The 17,248-nt window shown below is 52.5% G+C and overlaps 1 protein-coding gene across 1 annotated transcript in view; it reads left to right on the top strand.

Annotated features, from left to right (window-relative positions):
- The window catches only part of LOC147092767 (NACHT, LRR and PYD domains-containing protein 3-like), a 51,660-nt gene extending 35,257 nt beyond the window's left edge, over positions 1–16,403 (top strand). Inside the window, exons 7-9 of the mRNA XM_085976020.1 lie at positions 14,155–14,241; positions 15,103–15,270; positions 15,926–16,403. Of these exons, the coding sequence (XP_085832146.1) occupies positions 14,155–14,241; positions 15,103–15,270; positions 15,926–16,013 (343 nt within the window). The 3' untranslated portion in view covers positions 16,014–16,403. The remainder of the gene's footprint in view (positions 1–14,154; positions 14,242–15,102; positions 15,271–15,925) is intronic.
- Positions 16,404–17,248: the final 845 nt, after the last annotated feature.

Consider the following 17,248-nt stretch of genomic DNA (forward strand, 5'->3'; position numbering starts at 1 on the left):
GAATGGAGAATGGGGGATAGCACTCGGGGGAGTGGAGAATGGGGGTAGTGCTCGGGGGGTGGGGAATGGGGGATAGTGCTCGGGGGATGTGGAGAATGGGGGATAGTGCTGGGTGTGGGGTGGAGAATGCGGGATAGTGCTTGGGGGAATGGAGAATGGGGGATAGTGCTCAGGGGGAGTGGAGAATGGGGGAGAGTGCTCAGGGGGTGTGGAGAATGGGGGAGAGTGCTCAGGGGGTGTGGAGAATGGGGGAGAGTGCTCGGGGAATGGAGAATGGGGGATAGTGCTCGGGGGGAGTGGAGAATGGGGGATAGTGCTCGGGGTGGGGTGGAGAATGGGGGATAATGCTTGTGGGGAATGGAGAATGAGCGATCATGCTCGGGAGGTTTGGAGAATTGGGGATAGTGTTTTGGGGGAGTGGAGAATTGGAGAGAGTGCTCTGGGAGTGGAGAATGAGTGATAGTGCTCGTGGGCAGAGGAGAATGGGGGAGAGTGCTCGGGAGGTGTGGAGAATGGGGGATAACGTTTGGGGGGGTGGCGAATGTGGGATAGTGCTCTGGGGGTTGGAGAATGGGGATAGTGCTCGGGCGGAGATGAGAATGGGGATAGTGCTCAGGGGATGTGGAGAAGGTGGGATAGTGCACGGGTATGTGAATGATGGGGGATAGTGCTCAAGGGGTGTAGGGAATGGCAGACAGTGCTCGGGGGAGTGGAGAATGGGCGATAGTGCTCGGGGGGAGTAGTGAATGTGGGATAGTGCTCGGGGGGTGTGGAGAATGGTGGTTAGAGTTCTGGCGGGGTGGTGCATGCAGTATAGTCCTCGGGAGGACTGGATAATGGGGAATAGTGATCAGGGGAGCGCAGAATTTGCGATAATGCTCGGGGGGTGGAGTATGGGGAATATTTCTCGGGTGGGTGGAGAATGGGAGATAGTGCTCGGGGGGTGTGGAGAATGGGTGATAGTGCTGGGGGAGAGTGTGGTACTTGGGATAGTGCTCGACGGGAGGGGAGAATGGGGGTTAGTGCTCGGGGGGAGTGGAGAATTTGGGATAGTGCTCGACGGGAGTGGGGAATGGGTGATGGTGCTTGGGGAGAGTGGAGAATTTGGGATAGTGCTCGATGGGAGTGGAGAATGGGTCATAGTGCTTGGGGGAATGGAGTATGGGGATAGTGCTCGGGGGGAATGGATAATGTGGGAGAGTGATCGGGGGAGTGCAGAATGGGGAAGAATGCTTGGAGAGAGTGGAGAATTTGGGATAGTGCTCGGGGATAGTGGAGAATGGGAGATAGTGCTCTGGGGGATTGCAGAGTGGGAGATAGTGTTCGGGGGGAGTGGAGAATGGGGACTGGTGATCGGGGGAGCGGAGAATGTATGTTAGTGCTTGGGGAGAGTGGAGAATTTGGGATAGTGCTCCGGGGTAGTGGTGAATGGGGTTAAAAAGTGCTCTCGGGGAGTGGAGAATTTGCGATAGTGCTCGGGGGGAGAGGAGAATGGGGGATAGTGCTGGTGGCGGGGTGGAGAATAGGGGATATTTCTCGGAGGTGGGTGGAGAATGGGAAATAATGTTGGGGGGGAGTGGAGAATTTGGGATAGTGCTTGGGTGGAGTGGAGAATTGGTGATAGTGATCGGGGCCAGTGGAGAATGGGGGATAGTGCTTGGGGGTAGTGGCATATGGGGCTAGTGCTTGGGGAGAGTGGAGAATGGGGGATAGCTCTCGGGGCCAGTGGAGAATGGGGGATAGTGCTTGGGGGTAGTGGCATATGGGGCTAGTGCTTGGGGAGAGTGGAGAATGGGGGATAGCTCTCGGGGCCAGTGGAGAATGGGGGATAGTGCTCGGGGGGTGTGGAGAATGGGTGGCAGTGCTCGGAGGGAGTGGAGAATGGGGAATAGTGCTTGGGGGGTGACGAATGGGGGATAGTGCTCGGGGGGTGTGGAGAATGGGTGGCAGTGCTCGGAGGGAGTGGAGAATGGGGAATAGTGCTTGGGGGGTGAAGAATGGGGGATAGTGCTCGGGGGGAGTGGAGAATTGGGGTTAGTGCTTGGGCTAGAGGGGTTTGGGGGTTAGTGCTCGGGGGGAGTGGAGAATGGGAGATAGTGCTCAGGGTGAGTGTAAAATGGGGGATAGTGCTTTGCGGGTGTGGAGAATGGCGGATAGTGCTCGGGAGACATGGAGAATGTGCTATAGTGCTCGGTTGGAGTGGAGAATGAGGGATAGTGCTCGGGGGGATTGTAGGATGGGTGAAAGTGCTTGAGGGGAGTGGAGAATGGTGGAAAATGCTCGGGGGGGTGTGGAGAATGGGGGATAGTTCTCGGGGGGAGTGGAGAATGGGGGATAGTGCTTGGGTGGTGTGGGGAATGGGGGTTAGAGCTCGGGGGAGTGCAGAATGGGGGATAGTGCTCGGGGTTTGGAGAATGGGGGATAGTGCTCGGGGAGTGGAGAATGGGGGTTAGTGCTCGGGGGAGTGGAGAATGGGGGATAGTGCTCGGGGGGAGTGGAGAATGGGGGATAGTGCTCGGGGGAGTGGAGAATGGGGGTTAGTGCTCGGGGGGAGTGGAGAATGGGGGATAGTGCTCGGGGAGTGGAGAATGGGGGTTAGTGCTCGGGGGAGTGGAGAATGGGGGATAGTGCTCGGGAGGCATGGACAATGAGGGATAGGGCTCAGAGGTAGAGGGGTTTGGGGGTTAGTGCTCGGGGGGAGTGGAGAATGGGGGATAGTGCTCAGGGGGAGGGAAAATGGGGGATAGATTTTGGGATGAGTGGAGAATGGGAGATAGTGCTCGAGGGGAGTGGAGAATGTGAGGTAGTGCTCGGGGGAGTGGAGAATGTGAGGTAGTGCTCGGGAGAGTGGAGAATGGGGCTTGTGCTTAGGGGAAGTGGAGAATGGGGGATAGTGCTCGGGGGGAGTGGAGAATGGGGGATAGTGTTCGGAGGGTGTGGAGAATTGGGGATAGTGCTCGGGGTGAGTGGAGAAAGTGGGATAGTGCTCAGAGGGTGTGTAGAATTGGGAATAGTGCTCGGGTGAGTGGAGAATTGGGAGATAGTGCTCGGGGGGAGTGGAGAATGGGAGATAGTGCTCGGGGAGGGAAAATGGGGGATAGATTTTGGTATGAGTGGAGAATGGGAGGTAGTGCTCGGGGGAGTGGAGAATGGGGGTAGTGCTCGGGGGGTGGGGAATGGGGGATAGATTTTGGTATGAGTGGAGAATGGGAGGTAGTGCTCGGGGGAGTGGAGAATGTGAGGTAGTGCTCGGGGAGTGGAGAATGGGGGATAGTGCTGGGTGTGGGGTGGAGAATGCGGGATAGTGCTTGGGGGAATGGAGAATGGGGGATAGTGCTGGGTGTGGGGTGGAGAATGCGGGATAGTGCTTGGGGGAATGGAGAATGGGGGATAGTGCTCAGGGGGAGTGGAAAATGGGGAGAGTGCTTGGGGGAATGGAGAATTGGGGATAGTGCTCGGGGGGAGTGGAGAATGGGGGATAGTGCTGGGTGTGGGGTGGAGAATGCGGGATAGTGCTTGGGGGAATGGAGAATGGGGGATAGTGCTCAGGGGGAGTGGAGAATGGGGGATAGTGCTGGGTGTGGGGTGGAGAATGCGGGATAGTGCTTGGGGGAATGGAGAATGGGGGATAGTGCTCAGGGGGAGTGGAGAATGGGGGAGAGTGCTTGGGGGAATCGAGAATGGGGGATAGTGCTCGGGGGGAGTGGAGAATGGGGGATAGTGCTCGGGGGGAGTGGAGAATGGGGGATAGTGCTCGGGGGGAGTGGAGAATGGGGGATAGTGCTCAGGGTGGGGTGGAGAATGGGGGACAATGCTTGGGGGGAATGGAGAATGAGCGATCATGCTTGGGAGGTTTGGAGAATTGGGGATAGTGTTTTGGGGGAGTGGAGAATTGGAGAGAGTGCTCTGGGAGTGGAGAATGGGGGATAGTGCTCGTGGGCAGAGGAGAATGGGGGAGAGTGCTCGGGAGGTGTGGAGAATGGGGGATAACGTTTGGGGGGAGTGGCGAATGTGGGATAGTGCTCTGGGGGTTGGAGAATGGGGATAGTGCTCGGGCGGAGATGAGAATGGGGATAGTGCTCAGGGGATGTGGAGAAGGTGGGATAGTGCTCGGGGATGTGGAGAATGGGGGATAGTGCTCAGGGGGTGTAGGGAATGGCAGACAGTGCTCGGGGGAGTGGAGAATGGGGGATAGTGCTCGGGGGGAGTAGTGAATGTGGGATAGTGCTCGGGGGGAGTGGAGAATGGTGGTTAGAGTTCTGGTGGGGTGGTGAATGCAGTATAGTCCTCGGGAGGACTGGATAATGGGGAATAGTGATCAGAATTTGCGATAATGCTCGGGGGGTGGAGTATGGGGAATATTTCTCGGGTGGGTGGAGAATGGGAGATAGTGCTCGGGGGGTGTGGAGAATGGGTGATAGTGCTGGGGGAGAGTGTGGTACTTGGGATAGTGCTCGACGGGAGTGGAGAATGGGGGTTAGTGCTTGGGGGGAGTGGAGAATTTGGGATAGTGCTCGACGGGAGTGGGGAATGGGTGATAGTGCTTGGGGAGAGTGGAGAATTTGGGATAGTGCTCGACGGGAGTGGAGAATGGGTCATAGTGCTTGGGGGAATGGAATATGGGGAATAGTGCTCGGGGGGAATGGATAACGTGGGAGAGTGATCGGGGGAGTGCAGAATGGGGAAGAATGCTTGGAGAGAGTGGAGAATTTGGGATAGTGCTCGGGGATAGTGGAGAATGGGAGATAGTGCTCTGGGGGATTGCAGAGTGGGAGATAGTGTTCGGGGGGAGTGGAGAATGGGGACTAGTGATCGGGGGAGCGGAGAATGTATGTTAGTGCTTGGGGAGAGTGGAGAATTTGGGATAGTGCTCCGGGGTAGTGGTGAATGGGGTTAAAAAGTGCTCTTGGGGAGTGGAGAATTTGGGATAGTGCTCGGGGGGAGAGGAGAATGGGGGATAGTGCTGGTGGCGGGGTGGAGAATAGGGGATATTTGTCGGGTGTGGGTGGAGAATTGGAGATAGTGTTCGGGGGGTGTGGAGAATTTGGGATAGTGCTTGGGTGGAGTGGAGAATTGGTGATAGTGATCGGGGCCAGTGGAGAATGGGGGATAGTGCTCGGGGGTAGTGGCATATGGGGCTAGTGCTTCGGGAGAGAGGAGAATGGGGGATAGCTCTCGGGGCCAGTGGAGAATGGGGGATAGTGCTCGGGGGGTGTGGAGAATGGGTGGCAGTGCTCGGAGGGAATGGAGAATGTGGGACAGTGCTCGGGAGGACAGGAGAATGGGGATATACCCGGGGTGAATGGAGAAAGGGGGATAGTGCTTGGGGAGTGCTGAGAATTTGGGATAGTGCTCGGGGGTGTAGAGAATGGGGATATAGTGCACTGAGGGTGTGGAGAAAGGGAGATACTGCTCGGGGCGAGTGGAGAATGGGAGATAGTGATCGGGGGAAAGGTGAATGGGGGATTTTTCTCGGGGTGGGGTGGAGAATGGCAGATGGTGCTCGGGGGGTGTGGAGAATGTGCGATTGTGCTCGGGGAGAGTGGAGAATTTGGGATAGTGCTCGGGGGGTGGAGTATGGGGGATATTTCTCGGGGGGTTGGAGAATGGCAGACAGTGCTCGGGGGGTGTGGAGAATGTGTGATGGTGCTCGGGGAGAGTGCTGAATTTGGGATAGTGCTCGGTGGGAGTGGAGAATTTGGGATAGTGCTCGGGGGGAGTGGAGAATGGGGGATAGTACTCGGGGGTGTGGAGAATGGGTGGTAGTTCTCGGGGGGAGTGGAGAATTGAGGATAGTGCTCGGGGGTTTGAGGAATGTGGGACAGTGCTCAGGAGGACTGGAGAATGGGGATAGTACTCGGGAGGAGTGAAGAATGGCGGATAGTGCTCGGGGTAGGGGGAATGTGGGATATTGCTCAGGGGGATGGGAGAATGGTGATATATACGGGGTGAGTGGAGAATGGGGGATAGTGCTCGCAGTGAGTGGAGAATGGGGATAGTGCTCGGGGGAGTGGAGAAATTAGGTTAGTGCTTGGGGAGAGTGAAGAATTTGGGATAGTACTCCGAGGGAGTGGAGAATGGGTGATAGTGCTCTGGGGGAATGGAGAATATGGGATAGGGCTTGGGGGGAATGGAGAATGGGGGATAGTGCTCGGTGAGCGTGGAGAATGGGGGATAGTGCTCGAAGGGAGTGGAGAATGGGGATAGTGATCAGGGAGCGGAGAATGGGGGATAGTGCTCGGTGTGTGGAGTATGGGGGATATTTCTCAGGGGGTGTGGGGAATGGAAGATAGTGCTCGGGGTGTGTGGAAAATGGGAGTTTTGCTCGGGGGAGTGGAGAATGGGAGATAGTGCTCTGGGGGAGTGGAGAATGGGCGATAGTGCTCAGGGGGAATGGTGAATGGGGGATAGTGCTTGGGGGAAGTGGAGAATGGGAGATAGAGATCGGGGGGAGTGGAGAATGGAGGATAGTGCTCTAGGGGTGTTCAGAATTTGTGATAGTGCTCGGGGGCAGTGGGGAATGGGGGATAGTGCTTTGGGGGTGTGGAGAATTTGCGATAGTGCTCGGGGGTTGGAGTATGGAGGATAGAGCTATGGGTGAGTGGAGAATTTGGGATAGTGCTCACAGGAAGTGGAGAATGCGGCTAGTGCTCGGGGGGAATGGTGAATGCGGGATAGTGCTCAGGGGTAGTGGAGAATGGGGGATAGTGCTCGGGGGAGTGGAGATGGGGGATAGTGCTCGGGGGAAGTGGAGAATGGGAGAAATTGCTTGGGGAGTTTGGAGAATGGGGATAGTGCTCGGCGCAGTGGAGAATGAGGATCATGCTCGGGGGGAATGGTGAATGGTGGATAGTGCTCCTTGGGTGTGGAGAATGTGGGATAGTGCTTGGGGAGAGTGGAGGATCTGGGAAAGTGCTCGGGGGGGGGTGGGGAGCATGTGGTATATTGCCCGGGTGGAGTGGAGAATGGGAGATAGTGCTCGGGGGGAGTGGAGAATGGGGATAGTGCTCGGGTGTAGTGGTGAATGGGGCTAGTGCTTGGGGAGAGTGGAGAATTTGGGAAAGTGCTCGGGGGCAGTGGTGAATGGGGGATAGTGCTCAGGGGGAGTGGAGAATGGGGGACAGTGCTCGGGGGGAGTAGACAATGGTAGATAATGCTCGGGGGAGTGGAGAATGGGGATAGTGCAGGGGGGAGTTGAGAATGGGGATAGTGCTCGGGGGGAGTGGAGAATTTGGCACGATGGTCTATTCTTGAAACTTATTGAAAGTGGTGTAGGGGGAAAAACATATGATGTAATTAAATCAATGTATACAAACAATAAATGTGCAGTTAAAATTGGAGACAAACAAACAAAATACTTCCCACAGGGGTGTGGTGTGATGCAGGGCTCGCCCATCTCACCGACATTCTTTAATATTTACATAAATGAACTGGCAAAACTACTTGAACAATCTGCAGCACCTGGCCTCACCCTATATGAATCCAAGGTTAAATTCCTCCTCTATGCAGATGACCTGGTTCTGCTGTCACCAACTAAGGAGGGTCTACAGCAGAACCTGGATCTGCTAGAGTCGTTCTTTCAGACCTGGGCCTTGACAATAACCCCCCAAAAAACCAAAGTCCTTGTGTTCCAGCAAAGATCCAGACATCAGGGACCCAGAATAAATTTCACACTAGGAACAACTAAAATTGAACAAACCACTAACTACACATTCTTGGGCTTAAAAATCAGTTCTACGGGACATTTTCATCTGGCTGTGAATGAACTGAAAGAGAAAGCTAGAAGGGCTTTCTATGCCATTAAAAAATCAATCCAAATAGAAATCCCAATTAGCATTTGGCTCAAAATTTTTAAATCAGTAATTGAACCAATTGCACTCTATGGCAGTGAGGTGTGGGGACCGCTAACACAACAAGATTTAGCAAAATGGGACAAACACCCAATTGAGATCCTACATGCAGAATTCTGTAAAAGTATCCTCCGGACTCAAAGGAAAACCGTAAACAATGCATGCAGGGCAGAACTAGGCCATTATCCATTAATAATTACTATCCAAAAAAGAGCCACCAAATTTTGGAAATACCTAAAAATGAGCAACCCCCACTGCTATCATTACGAAGCCCTGAAATGCCAAGAGAGGACCATAAAGAAGAATACCCTCAGTCAACTAGTCCTGGGACTCAGTGAAGTAACTACTAACACTGCTAACAATAACCAGCCCCAGGAGAGTGACATCGTAGCACAGAGAATTCGACCCAACACAATTGTCACTAAGCAAAAGGAAAAATATCTGTCATATTGGGCAGAAACAACAAAAACCCAAAACAAACTCAATTGCTACTTGGCCCTAAACAGACAATACAACATGGCTGAATACCTGACCATGGTAAAGGATAGCAAACTGAGAAAAACCTTGACAATGTACAGACTTAGTGTACATAGCCTGGCCATCGAAAAAGGCAGACACAGACAGACCCAGCTGCCAAGAGAGGACAGGATATGCTCTCACTGCAGTCAGGGAGTGGTGGAGACAGAGATGCACTTCCTCACAGCTTGTGGAAAATATCAGGGCATCAGGGAGAATTTCTACCCAAAATTCACAAAAATATGCCCTGAATTCAGAAATTTGAATGACGACCAAAAACTCCCATACCTACTAGGGGAAGAGAGAAATTGTGTAACCTTAGCGGCACACTATGTTACAGCTTGCCATAAACAGAGGGACAACCATTAAATCTAAGAAAAGAGTTTTTTTCAAATTATACGAGTGTATATTTATACACTCAGGGATATATCTGTTTATACACTGTATGGATAGATCTGCGTTTATGTGTTCAACCATAAATGTTTTTCGATGCTTTGGCAACATAAGATGTACCTTGTCATGCCAATAAAGCGATTTGAATTTGAGTTTGAATTTGAATTGGAGATAGCGCTTGGGGGGAGTGGAGAACAGTGATAGTGCTCGGGGGGAGTTGAGAATGCGAGATGGTGCTCGGCGGGGAGTGGAGAATGGGGATAGTGCTTGGGGGGCGTGGAGAATCGGGGATAGCACTCAGGGGAGTGGAGAATGGGGAATAGTGCTCGGCGGGAGTGGGGAATGGCCGATAGAGCTGCTGGGGGGTGGCAAATGAGTAATAGTGCTTGGTAGGAGTGGAGAATGGGGATAGTGCTTGGGGGGAGTGGAGAAAAGCGACAAAGCTCGGGGGGAGTGGAGAATGGGGGATAGTGCTCAGGGGAATGGAGAATGGGGGATAGTGCTCGGGGGGCTGGAGAATGGGGGATAGTGCTCGGGGGGAGTGGAGGATCGCCGATAGAGCTCGGGGGTGTGGAGAATGAGTAATAGTGCTTGGGGGGCGTGGAGAATCGGGGATAGCACTCGGGGGAGTGGAGAATGGGGAATAGTGCTCGGCGGGAGTGGGGAATGGCCGATAGAGCTGCTGGGGGGTGGCAAATGAGTAATAGTGCTTGGTAGGAGTGGAGAATGGGGATAGTGCTTGGGGGGAGTGGAGAAAAGCGACAAAGCTCGGGGGGAGTGGAGAATGGGGGATAGTGCTCAGGGGAATGGAGAATGGGGGATAGTGCTCGGGGGGCTGGAGGATGGGGGGTAGTGCTCGGGGGGAGTGGAGAATCGCCGATAGAGCTCGGGGGTGTGGAGAATGAGTAATAGTGCTTGGGAGGAGTGGAGAATGGGGATAGTGCTCTGGGGGACTGGAGAATGGGGGATAGTGCTCGGGGGGATTGGAGAGTGGGGGATAGTGCTCAGGGGGCTGGAGAATGGAGGATGGTGCTCGTGGGGAGTGGAGAATGGGGGATAGCGCTCGGGGGGATTGGAGAGTGGGGGATAGTGCTCGGGGGGATTGGAGAGTGGGGGATAATGCTCGAGGGGAGTGGAGAATGTGGGATAGTGCTCGGGGGGGAGCGGGGAATGGGGAATAGTGCTCGGGGGGAGTGGGGAATGGGGGATAGTGCTCGGGGGAGTGGAGATTGGGGGACTGTGCTTGGGGGGAGTGGGGAATGGGGGATAGTGCTCGGGGGAGTGGGGAATTGGGGATAGTGCTCGGGGGGAGTGGGGAATGGGGGATAGAGCTCGGGGGGAGTGGGGAATGGGGGATCGTGCTCAGGGGGAGTGGAGAATGGAGGATAGTGCTCGGGGGAAGTGAAGAGTGGGCATAGTGCTCGGGGGAAGTGCAGAATGGACGATAGTGCTTGGGGCCGGTGGGGAATGGGGGAGAGTGCTCGGGTGGAGTGGGGAATGGGGGATAGTGCTCGGGGGGAGCGGAGAATGGGGGACAGTGCTCGGGGGGAGTGGGGAATGGGGGATAGTGCTCGGGGGGATTGGAGAGTGGGGGATAGTGCTCGGGCGGATTGGAGAGTGGGGGATAGTGCTCGGGGGGATTGGAGAGTGGGGGATAGTGCTCGGGGGTAGTGGAGAATGTGGGATAGTGCTCGGGGGTAGTGTGGAATGCTGATATGGCTCAGGGGGAGTGGGGAATGGGGGATAGTGCTCGGGGCCGCGGGGAATGGGGAATAGTGCTTGGGGGAGTCGGGAATGGGGGATAGTGCTCGGGGGAGTGGAGATTGGGGGATTGTGCTTGGGGGGAGTGGGGAATGGGGGATAGTGCTCGGGGGAGTGGGGAATTGGGGATAGTGCTCGGGGGGAGTGGGGAATGGGGGATAGAGCTCGGGGGGAGTGGGGAATGGGGGATCGTGCTCAGGGGGAGTGGAGAATGGAGGATAGTGCTCGGGGGAAGTGAAGAGTGGGCATAGTGCTCGGGGGAAGTGCAGAATGGACGATAGTGCTTGGGGCCGGTGGGGAATGGGGGAGAGTGCTCGGGTGGAGTGGGGAATGGGGGATAGTGCTCGGGGGGAGCGGAGAATGGGGGACAGTGCTCGGGGGGAGTGGGGAATGGGGGATAGTGCTCGGGGGGATTGGAGAGTGGGGGATAGTGCTCGGGCGGATTGGAGAGTGGGGGATAGTGCTCGGGGGGATTGGAGAGTGGGGGATAGTGCTCGGGGGTAGTGGAGAATGTGGGATAGTGCTCGCGGGTAGTGTGGAATGCTGATATGGCTCAGGGGGAGTGGGGAATGGGGGATAGTGCTCGGGGCCGCGGGGAATGGGGAATAGTGCTTGGGGGAGTCGGGAATGGGGGATAGTGCTCGGGGGGTGTGGTAAATGGGGGATAGTGCTCGGGGGGAATGGGGGTTAATGCTCGGGGCGAGTGGGGAATGGGGGATAGTGCTTGGGTGGAGTGAGGAATGGGGGATAGTGCTCTGGTGGAGTGGAGAATCAGGGATAGTGTTCGGGGGGAGTGGAGAATGGGGATTATGCTCGGGGAGAGTGGAGAATGGGGGATAGTGCTCGGGGGGAGTGGAGAATGGAGGATAGTGCTCGGGGGAGTGGAGAGTGGGGATAGTGCTCAGGGGAAGTGCAGAATGGGGGATAGTGCTCGGGGCTGGTGGGGAATGGGGGATAGTGCTCGGGTGGAGTGGTGAATGGGGGACAGTGCTCAGGGGGAGTGGAGAATGGGGGACAGTGTTCAGGGGGAGTGGAGAATGGGGGACAGTGCTCGGGGGGAGTGGAGAATCGGGGATAGTGCTCGGTGGGTGTGGAGAATGGGGATAGTGCTCGGGGGGAGTGGAGAATGGAGGATAGTACTCAGGGGGAGTGGAGAAAGGGGGATAGTGCTCTGGTGGATTGGAGAATTGGGATAGTGCTCGGGGGAAGTGGGGAATGTGGGATAATGCTCGGGGGGAGTGGAGAATGGGGGATATTGCTGGGGGGAAGTGGAGAATGTGGGATAATGCACAGGGGGAGTGGAGCATGAGAGATAGTGCTCAGGGGGAGTCGGGAATGGGGGATAGTGCTCGCGGGAATGGAGAATGGGAGCTATTGCTTGGGGGGAATGGAGAATAGGAGAAAGTGCTCAGAGGGAATGGAGAATGGGAGAGAGTGCTCGGGTGGTGTGGAGAATGGGAGATAGTACTCGGGGGAATGGAGAATGGGAGATAGTGCTCAGGGGCAGTGGAAAATGGGGGATAGTGCTCGGGGGGAGTTGAGAATATGGGATAGTGCACAGGGGAGTGGAGATTCAGGGATAGTGCTCGGGGGAGTGGAGAATGGGCGATAGTGCTCGGGGGTAGTGGAGAATGGGGGATATTGCTCGGGCGGTGTGGAGAATGGGGGATATTGCTCGGGCGGAGTGGTGAATCGGGGGTAGCGCTCGGGGGGTCTTGAGAATACGGGATAGTGCACAGGGGAGTGGAGAATGGGGGATAGTGCTCAGAGAGAGTGGAGAATGTGGATACTGCTCGTGGGTTGTTGCGAATTGGGGATATTGCTCGGGGCTAGTGGAGATTGAGGGATAGTGCTCAGGTGGGGCGGAGAATGCGGGATAGCGCTAGGGCGGAGTGAAAAATGGAGAATAGTGATCGTGGGGAGTGGAAAATTTGGGATCATGCTCGGGAGGAGTGGCGATTCGAGGATGATGCTGGGGGAGTGGAGAATGGGGTATAGTTCTCGGGGAGAGTGGAGAATGGGGGATAGTTCTCGGGGAGAGTGGAGAATTCGAGATAGTGCACAAGGGGAGTGGAGAATGTGAGATATTGCTCGGGTGTCTGGAGAATGGTGGATAGTGCTCAGGCAGAGTGGAGAATGGCGGATAGTGCTGGGGGGAGTTGGGAATGGGGGATAGTGCTCGGAGGAATGGAGAATGTGAGATAGTGCTCGGGGGGAGTGGAGAATGGGGGATAGTGCTCGTGGGGAGTGGAGAATGGGCGATTGTTTTTGGGGGGAGTGGAGAATGGGGGATATTGCTCAGTGGGCATGGAGAATGGGGGATAGAGCTTGCAGGGAGAGGAGAATGAGGAATAGTGCTTGGAGAGAGTGGAGAATGGGGATAGTGCTCGGGGGGAGTGGAGAATGGGCGATAGTGCTTGGGGGGAGTGGAGAATGTGGGATATTGCTCGGGCAGCGTTGAGAATGGGTAGAGAGCTCGGGGGTTTTGAGAATGGAGGATAGTGCTTGCAGTGATTGGAGAATGGGGGAGAGTGCTCGGGGGAGTGGAGAAAGGGTGGTAGTTCTCGGGGTGTGTTGATAATGGGGGATAGTGCTCGGGGGAAGTGAAAAATGGAGAATAGTGATGGGGGAGTGGAGAATTTGGGATAGTGCTCGTGGGGTGTTGCGATTCGGGGTTAATTTTCAGGGGAGTGGAGAAAGGGGTATAGTGCTCGGGTCAGTGGAGAATGGGGGATGGGGGATAGTGCTGGCCGGGTGGAGAATGGGGATAGTGCTCCGGGGGATTATAGAATGTGCTGCTAATGTGCCATTGCCCGAATTTGAAATTTAACCAATATTCCTTTAAATTAAATATTTATTAATAAATTTATAAAATTTTAACCCAATATGCCTTTCGATGGATTACCATAACTAAATAGGTAACATTGCTTACATTGGTTGAATTTCAGCCCGGGGCTGGCTGGGATTTTAACCCGCCCAGCGGGAGGTTAACAGAATATATTCGACCACAGATTTTACTCCTCGCCCGCTTTTACTCTCCATTGACTTCAAATGAGTATAATATCGGGCGAAGTGTTAAAACCAGCGATAGGCACAATCCCATTAGTTTCCTGTCAAGCATTTTAATGACTCCCAAGTTTAAGTTAACACAAAAGTACTGTGTCATTGTATCATTCTATGATTCAACGCAGATGGTGGCCTCTCAGCCCATTGTGCCTGTTCCGGTTCTTTGAAAGAACTGTCCAATTCATCCAACTTCCTTCCTCTTTTACCACAGCCTGCAAATTATTGCCCTTACGTTATTTATCCCATCCCCTTTTGAAATTTTCTATTGAATCTGCTTCCATCATCCTTTCAGGCAATGAATTCTAGAACATAACAACTCGCTGTGTAAAAAAAACCCTCCTCCTCTGTGTCCTTTGGTTATCGAGCCTTTTGCCAGTGGAAGCTATTTCTCCTTATTTACTCTACCGAAATCTTTCATGATTTTGAACAATTCTATTATATCTCTTTATCCTTCTCGTCTTCCACCGAGAAACCTCTGAGAACGTTTCTTGTGACATGGAAAGGATTTTTAGGAGAAGAGCGACGTTTTCCTTCCCTTATTTCGGACTCTTTTTCTCTTGGCTTTCAGGCTGAATCACAATAATATTGGAGACGCAGGAGTCAAACTGTTATCTGAAGCACTGAGGCACCCAGACTGTAAAACACAGAGACTGGAGTAAGTGACACACCCCATTTTAAACTAACACACCGCGCGGTGGGGGCGAGTCGGCCACTTGTTTCACACCCCACCCAATGTTACCATTGACCAATAAATACCTGGTGGGTTAGGTTATAATAATTGGCTGTTCTTTTCATATGGTGCAATATTGTGGAAAGTATGTTAGAGCTGGACAGAGCTCTGGTTAGACCCCATCTGGAGTACTGCTTTCAGTTCTGGACACCACACCACAGAAAGGATAGATTAGAACTGAAAGGGCTGCAGCACAGATTCATCAGAATTATACCGGGGCTAAAAGGATTAAATTATGAGGCCAGGTGGCATAGACAAGGCTATTATTCCCTTGAGTACAGAACATTAATGAATGAACTAATTGTGGTGTTTTTTTTCATTATAGGATTTGATAGGGTAGATATTAAGAAACAATTTCTTCTGGTGGGCGGAGTCCAGAACCAGGACGGATAATTATAATTTACAGCTAGACCATTCAAGGATCATTGCAGGAAATATCTCTTCACACAAAGGGTGGTGGAAATCTGGAAGTCCCTCCCCCAAAATGCCGTTGAGGCTGGCGGCGGGGGGGTGGGGGGTGGGGGGCGGGGTGTCAATTGAAAATTTCAAAACGGAGATTGATAGATTTTTGTTAGGTAATGGTATAAATGCTTTAGAGACTGAAGGCGAGTAGATGGAGTTAAGATATAGATCACCCATGATCTAATTGAATGAAAGAACAAGCTCGAGGGGCTGAATGGCCTTCTCCCGTTCCTATGTCCCCATTTTCCTTCCTATATTCCTAATGTCATATTTTATTGCCTTTTCGAGCAGGAGTAAATCCGGTTTTGAATTATTAATCTTTAGATTGCAGGATAACAATCTGACAGCTGCTTGCATTGAAGATCTCAGGACGGCTTTCAGTATGAACCAGTCTGTGACGATGCTGTACCTGGACGGAAATCAGTTCACGGACCAATGTGTTCCCGACCTGCGAAACCTCATACTGAGCTGTAAAACCTTGGAGCTGATCCAGTGAGTGCTTGTGTTAATACTGAATTATTAAATCTGTGGATAATGCTTTCTGTTATAAAATAATATGGGTGACAAATTGGTCTGGGGCAGTGTCACCAATTGGATGATGTGTCAGATGTGCTGCTCGTTAAAACCCTCTCGCGATATTCTGTTCCACTGGCATCAGAGGCATATTTCAACCTAACTAGTCAGATGGGAACACCCGTTTTACGCCCCGCGTGGTATTGCTCTCCAATACCTTCAGTCGAGAGTAAAATCAGGTGGATGTAAACATCTGCGTCCCAGCCAATCTTGTCAGATTCCCGACAGATACGTTAGGGTAAGATTGCTCCCGGAACTGAATATACAGCGACACGTATAACAGGAGGCCTGTGTCTGTTGCACACAGCCCGAATAATTTTTACCACATAAAATTTTTCAACACAGAGGAGGCCATTCGGCCCATCAGGCCTGTTCTGGCTCTTTGAAACAGCTATCAAATTAGTCCCACACCCCCTATTCTTATACCAAGGCCTGCAAAATATTCATTTACAAATATGTATCCAATTTCTCTTTCGAAAGTATAAAAGTGCCTTTTACTTGTATGATTGAAATGTTACAAGTCCTTTTGTCATTTTGGCCTAATCTATTAGTTGTCTGTTTACCTGTGTTTCAGAGTATGGAGGAATCAGTTCAGTTCAGATGGACAGAAACAGCTCAGGTCGCTGAGAGAATCCAGGGCTGGACTGCGAGTGTTTGTGTGATCACTGGACTGAGGAAGTGATTGGTCTGTTAATATAGTCTGAAATGTGTTTTGCTGAAATTCATAAGCAACAAAATTAGATACATGGGAGATTAAAATTGATCCAAAACAGCAAGTGCTTGAATTCTGAAATAAAACTGGAAATACTGGAAGTAGAAGGGGGACTCTCATTATCTTAAAGATAAGATAGCTTTAGTAAACATCCATGCCCGTCGAGAAACTGAGGGAATCAAGAGCAACGCTGGTTTTACACCTCGCCGGATTTTATTCTCCTTTGAAGTGAATGGAAGCAAAACCGGGCAGGATGTGAAAGACCCATTGCACCCGATACCGGGGTATCCCGCCCTGCGATTTGTGTTAAAATAAGAGCCACATAAGCGCAAGTTTAATACGTGGATGCTTGGTCCGAATTCTTGTTTAAAATCTTTCATCAGGTTAGTTGCATATTGATTGCGTGAGATTAATTCCTTGACTGACGGTGCAGCCATTTAACCTGCTAATAACCAGGCTGAGCTAAATAACAGGGCTGCTCCTGCCTGCTCTAGCTTTGTAGGTGCTTTGCTTCAGAAAGAAGGAGAAAGATGCAGTGAGAGAGATGAGATGTAGAAAGAGAGGGTCACAGAGAGAGAGGGATGTAGAGAAAGAGATGCAGCAAGAGATGAGATGCAGAAAGCGAGAGGTAGCGGCACAAATAGAAGAGAAAGAGATGGAAAGTAAAAAATATGTAGAACGAGTGAAAAACCAAGAGAGAGAGATACAGAGAGAGAGAGATATACAGAAAGAGAAAGGCATAGATATAGAGAGCAATACAGAAAGAGACATTGAGAAAAGAGAGATAGCAATACAGAGAGAGTGACAGAGAGATTGGAGATGTAGAATATAGAAGACATTGGAGATGTAGAATATAGAAGACAAACAGACATGTCACAGTGTAATCCTCGCCCAAAGGACAGAACCTCCTACCTTATTGATTGTTGCTGCTCACAACCGCAAACCTTTTATAACCCAAACTTGGTACAACTAATGAGTAATGTGGAGAGATACAGAGAGGTAATGAATGGGAAACACGCCAGGATCGGGGAAACTGCAGAGCGAACAGACAGACAGGGAGGGACTTATTGGGCACCGTTTCCCAATGTATTCGCGCCACATCACCTCTGGAAGTGTCTTCCAAGTGTCCACGGACCCCCTCCCACACTGCCAAATTCGTAATCAATTGGGTGGAGCATGCGCAGT

Source organism: Somniosus microcephalus, unplaced genomic scaffold, assembly GCF_052327205.1.
Source record: "Somniosus microcephalus isolate GS21.2 unplaced genomic scaffold, FLI_Smic_1.0 unresolved_chr2, whole genome shotgun sequence".
Lineage (NCBI taxonomy): Eukaryota > Metazoa > Chordata > Chondrichthyes > Squaliformes > Somniosidae > Somniosus > Somniosus microcephalus.